At 43.1% G+C, this 10,284-nt stretch overlaps 1 protein-coding gene across 1 annotated transcript in view; it reads left to right on the top strand.

Moving 5' to 3' along the window:
• Positions 1–10,284, top strand: part of KLHL12 (kelch like family member 12) — a 39,294-nt gene extending 29,010 nt beyond the window's left edge. The window contains exons 7-12 of the mRNA XM_046679307.1: positions 5,361–5,467; positions 6,276–6,471; positions 6,949–7,107; positions 7,433–7,531; positions 8,345–8,531; positions 8,711–10,284. Of these exons, the coding sequence (XP_046535263.1) occupies positions 5,361–5,467; positions 6,276–6,471; positions 6,949–7,107; positions 7,433–7,531; positions 8,345–8,531; positions 8,711–8,837 (875 nt within the window). The 3' untranslated portion in view covers positions 8,838–10,284. The remainder of the gene's footprint in view (positions 1–5,360; positions 5,468–6,275; positions 6,472–6,948; positions 7,108–7,432; positions 7,532–8,344; positions 8,532–8,710) is intronic.

Raw genomic sequence — 10,284 nt, 5'->3', positions numbered from 1 at the left:
CATTATATAAATTTCAGGTATACATCGTAGTGTATTTCAAATTCTATGTAAATTACATCATCCTCACCACCCAAAGACTAATTACAATCCATCACCACACACTTGTGCCTAATCACCCCCTTCACCTCTGGCAACCACTAATCCCATCTCCGTTGCTATGTGTGTGTTGTTGTTGTAAGATTCTTTATTTGAGACTTTTCTTGTTTGTTGAGGTAGGTCTGCATTGCTATAAACTTCCCTGTTAGAACTGCTTTTGCTATATCACATAAATTTTGGCATGTCGTATTTTCATTTTCATTTGTCTCCAGATATTTTTTGATTTCTTCATTGACTCAATCGTTGTTTAGTAGCATTTTGTTTAATCTCCACATATTTGTGGGTTTTCCAATTTTCTTCCTGTAGCTTATTCCTAGTTTCATACTGTTGTGGTCAAAAAAGATGTTTGGTATTATTTTAGTACTCTTAAATTTATTGAGACTTGTTTTGTGGTCTAATATGTGATCTATCCTGGAGAACGTTCCATGTGCATATGAAAAGAATGTGTATTTATGGTTTTGGATGGAGTGTTATATCTACTATGTCCATCTGGTCTAATGTATCATTTAAGGCCAGTGTTTCCTTATCGAGCTTCTTTTTGGATGGTCACTCCATTGTTGTAAGTGAAGTGTTAAAGTCTCCTACTGTTATTGTGTTACTATTTCTCCTCTTATGTCTGTTAATAATTGCTTTATATATTTAGGTGCTCCTATGTTGGGTACATAGACATTGACAAGTGTTATATCCTCTTGTTGGATTGTTCCCTTTATCATTATGTAGTGCTCTTTTTGCCTTTTGTTACACTGTTTTAAAGTCTATTTTGTCTGATATAAGTGGTGCTACCCCAGCTTTCTTTTCTTTGCATTTGCATGGAGCATCTTTTTCCGTCCCTTCACTTTCAGTTTGTGAGTGTCTTTAGGTCTGAAGTGTGTTCCTAGTATGCAGCATATATATGAGTCTTGTTTTTTAATCCAGTTGGCCACCCTATGCCTTTTGATTGGAGCACTTAGTCCACTGGCATTTAAAGTAGCTATTGATAAGAATGTACTTATTGCCATTTTATTACTTTCTTTCTGTGTATTTTAGTAGTTCTTCTCTGTTCCTTCTTTTGCTCTCTGCTCTTGTGGTTTGATGGCTTTGTTTAGTACTGTGTTTGGGTTCCTGTCTCTTAATTTTTTGTGTATTTATTACATGTTTCTGGTTTGTGACTACATGACATTCATATATAATAACCTATGTATATAGCAATCTGTATTAAGCTGATGGTCTCTTTAGTTTGACCTCTTGCTAAAAACTCTACTCTTTTACTCTCCTCCTCTCACATTTTATGTTTTTGATATATATCTAACCTTTTTTTGTGTGGGTATCCATTACCCTCTTATCATGGAAATAGATAATTTTAGTACTTTTTCTTTTGACCTTCATATTAGCTTCATAGATGGTTGATCTGCTACCTTTACTGTATATTTGCCTTTAACAGTGATTTTATTGTTTGTTTTGATAATTTTCTTATTCCTATTTGTCATCTTTTTTCCACTTAAATAGATCCCTTTAGCATTTCTTGTAAGGCTGTTTTCTTGGTGATAAACTCCCTTGGTTTTTGCTTGTCTGGGAAACTCTTTCTCTTTCCTTCCATTCTGAATGATAACCTTGCCAGGTAGAGTATTCTTGGCTGTAGATTTTTTCCTTTCAGTGCTTTAAATATATCGTGCTACTCCCTTCTAGCCTGTAAGGCTTCTTCTGAAAAGTCAGCTGAGAGCCTTATGAGGTTTTCTTTGTATGTCACTTGTTTCCTTTCTCTTGCAGCTTTTAGGTTCTTTCTTTATCTTTAATTCTTGACATTTTAACTATAATGTATCTCGGAGTGGGCCTCTTTGGATTTATCTTGTTTGGTGCTATCTGTGCTTCCTGCACATGCATGTCTGTTTGCTTCCTTAGGTTAGGAAAGTTTTCAGCTGTTATTTCCTAAAGTAGATTCTCTGCCCCTTTGTCTCTCTCGTCTCCTTCTGGGACACCTATAATATGAATGTTAGTGTGCTTGATGTTGTCCCAGAGTCCTCTTAGACTGTTCTCATTCTTTTTAATTCTTTTTTATCTGTTCAGCTTGGGTGATTTCCTCTAGTTTTTCATCCAGCTTTCTGATCCGTTTTTCTGTATCATCTACTCTGCTGTTGAGTGCCTTTAGTGAAGTATTCATTTCTAGTATTGTTTTCTGCATTTCTGATTAGTTGTTTTTTATATTTTCCAAATCTTTGTTGAAGTTCTCACTGAGTTCATCCGTTCTTCTCCCAAGATTAGTGAGCATCCTTATGACTGTTAGTTTGTATTCTTTGTCAGGTAGATTATTTCTGTTTCATTTAGTTCTTTTTCTGGGGTTTTGTCCTGTTCCCTTACTTGGAACATATTCCCTTTATCTCCTCATTTTGCCTTCTTCTCCGTGCTTACATGTATGTATTAGGTAGGTCATCTACATTTCCTGATCTTGGAGAGGTGACCTTATGTAAGAAATGCCTTATGAGGCCCAGTGGTGTGCTTGCCTCTCGTCACCAGTTACAGATGTTCGGGGTGTCACCTGTGTGGGCTGTGTGAGTCCTTCTGTTGTGGCAGGGTTGTTCTTGCTTCAGGTCCCCGGGGAGGCTGTCCCCCTAGCTGGCCGGTTGTAATGCTCAGCTGCATGTGGCTGCCGTGGACCCTTCAGTCACTTTATCTGGCATGGGGAGTTCCAGCACAGTTGGTTACAAGGTCTAATAGCACATTCCTGTTGCAGTTTTTCTGTTAAGTGAATATGACCCAAGTGTGGCTGGTTGCTAGGCTCAGGGGGCTTACATTGCTGTAGCCCTCTGGCCTGCAGGTCTGTTGTTGGCTCTCTCAGGATTGCAGCTTAGTGGGGCCAGCACCAGGCATGGGAGCACCCGATTTTTTCAGGCTTTGCAAGTTGGGGCTGATCCCCTATGTGGTTGTTTGATAAGCACAAGTCTGCTGCAGCTAAGAAGCCCCACTGCCTGCAGGGCCACACACTGTCAACACAGTCCTGCCCCACGCGTGGGCCCTGACCCACTGAAGCAAACCCAGTCACTGCACTGCAGAGGCCTCACACACTCCACCAATCCAGGCCCACACCTCGTGCATGCCCTGTGCCGCCGAGGTGGACTCACCCACCACACTGCAGAGGATCCAGGCACCCCACCTTCGTGGGTCCACAGATTGCCCAAGGCTTGCTGTTGGGTGGGGCTAGTCCCTAGTGCAGGCTGCCTGTTCTGGCTGAGCTGGATTAAGTTGGTGCTCTGGTGGATGGGGCAGACTCCTGCGCTAATAGGCCATGGGAAGAACTCCAGTGGCATCTGCCAGTGTTTGTGTCAGCATGTCTGTACTAGTTCTCAAAAATGGCTACCACCAATGTCTCAGTCCGTGGGGAGGTCTCACCTCTCACTGAGATGTGACCAAAGCTTATCAGGTGAGTCTTCACCAAAGGATTGTGCACCTTTCTTGCTGGTGATTTTAGGTTGCTTTCTGAATTGTGCATGGGCCCTTTAATAGCAGGCTTTTTTTTCCCTTATGTCCAATTGCTTTTCTGGGGGTATTCCCCATTGTTGTTAGTAGCAGCAATGCCAGATATTATGACGCTTGTCTTGGTTATGCTGAGTCCAAAAGCTGCTGATTGTGTTCACGTTCCCCTACTCAGATCCCCCACTCCTCCAGGGAAGGCTTCCTACCTTAAGATTGCTCCCAGCTGGTCATGAAGCTCTGCGGCTAGAAGGTGGCTTTCTTCTCTCCAGAAAGGAACTTCTACCTCTTCCACCTCTGTCAGCGCTGTCCCTTGTGGTGTGGTTCTTTTTATCCCATTTTCAGTTCTCTCTCGGGGGTAATTGTTCCAGGAGTAGTTGTAAATTCGTTGTGTCCATGGGAGGAGGTGAGTTCAGAGTCTGCCTACACTGCCATCTTGACCAGGATTCCCCCTACAACCAACTCCTTATCTCAGATATCAAGTAGATGTTCGTGTTTCCCCAATTTTCCATAATTTTTGTTTTTGTTTTTGAAACTTCAAGTTGCTCCACTCAGGACCCAGACAAGGTCTAGCCATTGCATTGAGTTCATCTCTCTCTTTAGTCTCTTTTAATCCACAGGTTTTCCCCTCCTGCTTTGGTTTTTCCTTGCAATTTGTTTGTTGAAGTGACCAGGTTGTTTGACCTGTAGAAATTCCCACATTCTAGATTTTACTGATTGTAGCCTTGTATCATTTAACATGTATTTCCGTCCCCTGTATTTCCTGTAAACAGGTGGTTTAGACTAGAGACTTGAAAAGATTCAAGATTCGGCGTCAGTTTTTTGGCAGCAATACTTCATAGGTGATGGTGGTGTACTTCTATTGTGCGTTGTAAAGTAGTATACTAGCGGCAGCTAATGATTGTAGCAACTGTTGGTGGTAACTGTCAGAGCAGTTACTACTTCAGGGCTCTGTGTCTCTTGTCAGTTTAGAGGTACTACAGTTACTCTTTCAAGTCCAGGTTATTTCTCTGAGCGCCTTGGTCTCTTAAATGCCCTCATAGTGATTGCATCATCCAAAGTGCTCCAGCTAAGTGTTCAGTCCATGTGCTCTAGGAGAGCAGATGCACCAGGGGGTTCCTCAGAAGACTTTGCTCCTTGGAAGGACACAAGGTAGGAAGTATTTGATCAGAATAAGGCCTTAGGATAAAGGGGAATATGTGAAGGCCATCAAAATACCTTGTTTGGGAAAATAGTAGAGAAAAAGATTCCCTTTATAAGCCTGGTCTTATGAATACCTGACAGTTTTGATGTACTGGCAGGGAACATGTTCATATAGTTGGCTAAATTGGAAGAATAAAAGTTCATGGAAAAGAGATTTTAAAAGTTGATCACTTGGTCTTAAGCCACAACTCTCAACTGTTTTGAGACAGGGTTAGGAGAGCATTCTTTCATTACAGAAAATCCCATTCGGAGTTTGCAGGCTGAGGGGCAGGGAGCTCCGTTAGCCTCCTCCTGCCTGCACTTAGAACACAGTTACTGTATCAACCAAAGTCATCTAGATAGGTTGAAGTGGTGTGATGGTATGTTCGGGTTTGCCTGTTGGAGTTTTAATGTTGTCCAGAAATTTAAATTTCATAGATTCAGGTCCTCAAGAGCTAGGGCATCAGGAAGAAATAATTTCCTGTTAGGCAGCCTTAGGATGATTCTCCTATTTCAGATTGCTTCTCTGGGCCACGTAAAACAAGATATCCCAGAACTGTTTCTACTTAATACTTTCCTGTGAGTAATTCCCCAGCCAGGGGTGGTGAAGTAACTTCTTTTTCTCCCTTTGTTTTCAGGAGCCAATGAAGTGCTCCTGGTGGTTGGGGGCTTTGGAAGCCAGCAGTCTCCCATCGATGTGGTAGAGAAATATGACCCCAAGACTCAGGAGTGGAGCTTTTTGCCAGTAAGTAATTGGTGAAACCAGTCATGGGGAAAGAGCTGAATGTCCCCGTTCCCTGACTATAGATCATAATAATCCAGCCCTAAAAGTATAAAAGCCTGGTAACAGCCTAATGTTCCTTACAACAGTGTCATGTAGAGTAGGACTCGATAAATAGTTACTGACTGTTTGGAGTAGATGAAACTTCAGAAATATTAGTGGCACTGCATCGAATTAAACTCAGCTGGCCACTGCTATTTCATCGCCTTCCTGAGCTGTGTGTGTAACTCCTGGCATGCTCCGTTGATCATGCTCTGTTCACGTGAACTCAGTGTTAAATGGTGTTCATTTGAACTAGTGTTCAATTGAACTCAGAAGTTTGTATCTTTCTCCCTTGGTGTGTCTCTGTTTCAGTGCTGAAAGAAAAATAATAATTCTGAGAAAGCATGGAAATCTTTTGATCAGTCCTCCTAACTTTTAGGGTCTTTGAATCCTGGCCTTTGGATTAGCAGTGCAAGGAACTTTTCCACTTTAAGGAAGTCTGTAGCCCAGTGCCTTATGAAATAGGAAGTGATCAGGTACTAGATAACAAAGAGACATCAAATCTTTTGGAAGCCTTGGAAAGAGGCAGATGTACAGAAGTCTTGCATCACAACAGGCAAGAGGGTATTCATTCAGTAGGCAGGCCGCTGGAGGCCACGTGAGGGTGAACCACTGCCTCAAGAAGGGTTCCTGGTGACAAGAAGGAGAGGTGTGTAGGTAGAAACAGAAAGGACAGCCTGAGACTCTCGTGACTGACATGCTCTGCACCGCTTCTCTCCTAAATCCACAGAGCATCACTCGTAAGAGACGTTATGTGGCCTCAGTGTCCCTACATGACCGGGTCTACGTAATTGGTGGCTATGATGGCCGTTCCCGCCTCAGTTCAGTGGAGTGTCTAGACTACACAGCAGATGAGGATGGGGTCTGGTATTCTGTAGCCCCGATGAATGTCCGACGAGGCCTTGCTGGAGCCACCACCCTAGGAGGTAGGCTTGGTGTGGAGAGCAGTGTTTCCATTTTGTTGTGGCTGGATCAGGGTTCATACCTCTGCCTTTGGTCTGGCAGGAGCATGAAATGTAGAGATACTGGTAAGGTCAAATATCCTTTTTGCTTTCAGAAATATTAGTGTTAACAAAGCTGTTCGTTATGCATGGATATTTCAACACTGACAACACTTGGTAAATAGAGTTCCAATGTAACTGATGAGGAATTGGCACTAGTTTTATTTTTGCAAACTTCACCTACTCTTCAAATGCTTTTGAGGATTCAGTCTTACCCCATTCTTTTTTAGATATCTCAACTGTGCTGTCTTCCTTATCTATAAGACCTAATTGACTTATTCTGTGAAAAAATGTTCGTTTTTGCTCCCAAACATTTGAAGGAATTGTGGGGAATTTGTAGAGAAAAGAGTTCCTAGAAATCTCTCATTCTCTAATAGTCTGTGATTTGTTCATTCTGAACAGATATGATCTATGTCTCTGGAGGCTTTGATGGAAGCAGGCGTCATACCAGTATGGAGCGATATGACCCAAACATTGACCAGTGGAGCATGCTGGGAGATATGCAGACAGCCCGGGAAGGCGCCGGACTAGTAGTGGCTAGCGGAGTGATCTACTGTCTAGGTATTCAGTCTGGGATGCAGGGATGGGAGAGAACTCACTTAAGGGTGGCAGCCTCTGGGTGGGACTCCCTTTTTACTGGAAGTTCATAGACTTCCTTCAACTAAAACCCCAGTCTATCCCACTATCTTTTCCATCACTTAGGATTATCTTTTCCCTGGAAGCAGAAAATAGCATACTATCAGATTTCTTTTTGGATTATTGGAACTCTTGAGGGAAAAGTGAAACTGAAAGAATGAGTTGAAACACTCAGAGAAAGGCAGGCAGACTGGGAATGGGCAGAAGGATTTACCGTTCTTTCTGGAATAGTCTCTACTTTGTCTTTCAGGAGGATATGATGGCTTGAATATCTTAAATTCAGTTGAGAAATATGATCCCCATACAGGACACTGGACCAATGTTACACCGATGGCCACCAAGCGCTCTGGTAAGACCAGTCGGATCTAAGGGAGGGGACAATAGACAGTACTGTCAAATCTGTAATTGTGCGGCCATGGTACAGTCACAGGACAGGGTATCAGTAAATCAGAGTTGCATTTCCTCCTCCATGTAGACATAAAGTAAAACATGAGTCAGACTCCATTCTCCTCTTTCCCTCTGTTTTCTCTAAATATAGTGAGAATAAAGACAACTTAAACTTTCAACTAGATTATAAGTTTGAGGGCAAAAGTCTTCTTGTTTTACTTGTTTTTTATGTCTCTGTTCCCTCTCTGCACTCTGTGGTATCTAGTACAGTTTCGTGAGTGTAGTACTTGTTAAATGAATATGCTGAATAAAATCTCTAATGCACAAGTACAGAAAAGCAGTGATTTACCTTCACTGGGAGCTGCTTGAAGTGGAGCAGGCTGGGTTGGAAGCAAGGAGAAATGCTGCGCTGCTCCACTTTCCTTTCTCTGGGTGGAAACTGCGTTGGGATGACAGCTTCAACTCCTTTCCTCCTTCCACCTTCAGTACCTTGTTTTATCCACTGCCGCCTTTTCTCCTAGTGAGGAGGCTTGGGCTCTGAATTAATGAAAGTGAAGATGACAACCATTTCAGTTTTTCTTTTCTATTTCGAGGCCCAACCAAAGGGTTTACAGATGGGATAACTTGTGCTGGGCTAGGTTCTTCTAGGCCTGTCTGGCCCCAGTCCACATCCCTCAGCTAACCTAGAATTCAGCTAGCCATCAGTGACCATGTTTTGTTTCTAGAATTCAGGTCTTAACTTAGGAGTATTCATCTGCTGTACCTTTTTCCCCAGGTGCAGGAGTAGCCCTGCTGAATGACCATATTTACGTGGTGGGGGGATTTGACGGTACAGCCCACCTTTCTTCCGTTGAAGCATACAACATTCGCACCGATTCCTGGACAACTGTCACTAGCATGACCACTCCACGCTGCTATGTAGGAGCCACAGTGCTGCGGGGAAGACTTTATGCGATTGCAGGGTGAGGATTTAGAAACCAGGCTAGAGTCACCAAGCATCCAGGGCAGTGTGATCCAGTCCACATTTTTGGATGGAGACGGGGTTTGGGTCAGGGAGACATCTTCAGTGGCAGCCTTAGTGTAGGACTTGTATGGAAAGGAATAGAAAGCTCATTTCCTTCTTTTGCTTCTTCCCCACTAGATATGATGGGAATTCCCTGCTGAGTAGCATCGAGTGCTATGACCCTATCATCGACAGCTGGGAAGTAGTGACATCCATGGGAACCCAGCGCTGTGATGCTGGCGTGTGTGTTCTCCGAGAGAAGTGACCGTTGTTGGAGCATCATCCAGAGCTAGTGACCAGTCCCAGGGACAGTTTACAGGAGAATCAAGGATCCTTTCCAGAATGTCTCTTTCTCCTTGTGTGCACAGGGTGATTACAAGCACCAGTGCAGTGATGACTGTAGTTATTTGACACACCGCCCCCTCGCGCTGGTAGTTTTGTCCAAGAGGAGGGTGGGTAACAGACACTCCAGGAAAGAGACTGCACACTGGATGGATGTGAGAGGCCAGATCACCTCTCCTTCTGGTCTAGGGAGCACTTTCTTGTCATCTCTAAATTACCATATGCTTGGGAGAATATATACTTATATATATAAATATATGTTGTGCCTCATGTGTTGCAGAGAATGAAGGTGAGTTTGACCTATTACATGTGGGCAGTATTCAGCCTAGATGATTGGGAGGATACCAAGCTTGGTAAAACCCAAGTCTTTTGTTTTCCTTTTCCAGGGATAAATATCTTGCCTAGTCTACCGGTAGCTAGGGGCAACACAGTTCCATTCTGGAGGAAAACCAACAGAAAAGCCCTGTCAAACTTTGGGGGCCTAGGGAAAGATCTGTCGGACACTCCCTTAGAGGAGACAGGGTTGCTTTATCAGGAGTTTAGAGTGAGTGAGGAAAATGATTCGATGGGATGTGAGTGAACCTAGAACACCACTAAAATATAACCTGGAAGACTGAGAAGGGTGTAGTATTCGAAGCATCGTTTTATGTCCCCATGGTCTTTCTGAACTCAAGTGTCGTGCATCTTGGCACTGGAGACTGTCTGAGGGAATAACAGAGTGAACAAACGTTGGGAGGAGCGGAGATTGAGTAAATGTGGGAGTTCAGTGTGCCTGGGGACGAATCGGAAGTTCTGTGACTTTACATTGTCTTAATCCCTGCCAGGGCTCATCTGCCCATGGGTAAGGTTTGCCTCGAGTGGGTGAGAGACTCTTTGTTGAATCAAATACGACTATGCTATTACACTTCCAAACTATTTATTTGGGAATGGGTGGGGATGGCAACAGCCAAGAAGTTCAGCTACCTGATTACTGTCCCCTTCTTTTAAGGGCACATTTATGCTAAGGACGGGTTTTTACAGCTGTGTTTGGTACATTTAGTCTTTTTCCTACTATAAGGTTCCCTTCTCTGTCCTTAGAATGGATTTCATCCATCCCACGACAGAAAAATCAAGGACAACCAGAATTCTTTTGTTAGTTCCAGTACCTGCTATCACCATTTCTGAGCTACTGTTCAAGTCTCCCCTGTGTTATGGAGTGAAATTCTTGCTTTATGGGTATTGGGAGTGTGGGAATATGATGCCTAAATAAGAATGCACTTTCCCTTTACTCTGAAATTCCATTTTTCCCCTTTCCCTGAGTTTTGTTGATCTGAACAGTTCATCTTTGTATTTTTTTAAGAAAATATTAAAAATCAACTGTCTCAAATGCC

Source organism: Equus quagga, chromosome 12, assembly GCF_021613505.1.
Source record: "Equus quagga isolate Etosha38 chromosome 12, UCLA_HA_Equagga_1.0, whole genome shotgun sequence".
In the NCBI taxonomy this organism is placed as follows: domain Eukaryota; kingdom Metazoa; phylum Chordata; class Mammalia; order Perissodactyla; family Equidae; genus Equus; species Equus quagga.
Note: the sequence above shows the minus strand (reverse complement) of the source record. Positions and strands in the feature narration are given on the sequence as shown.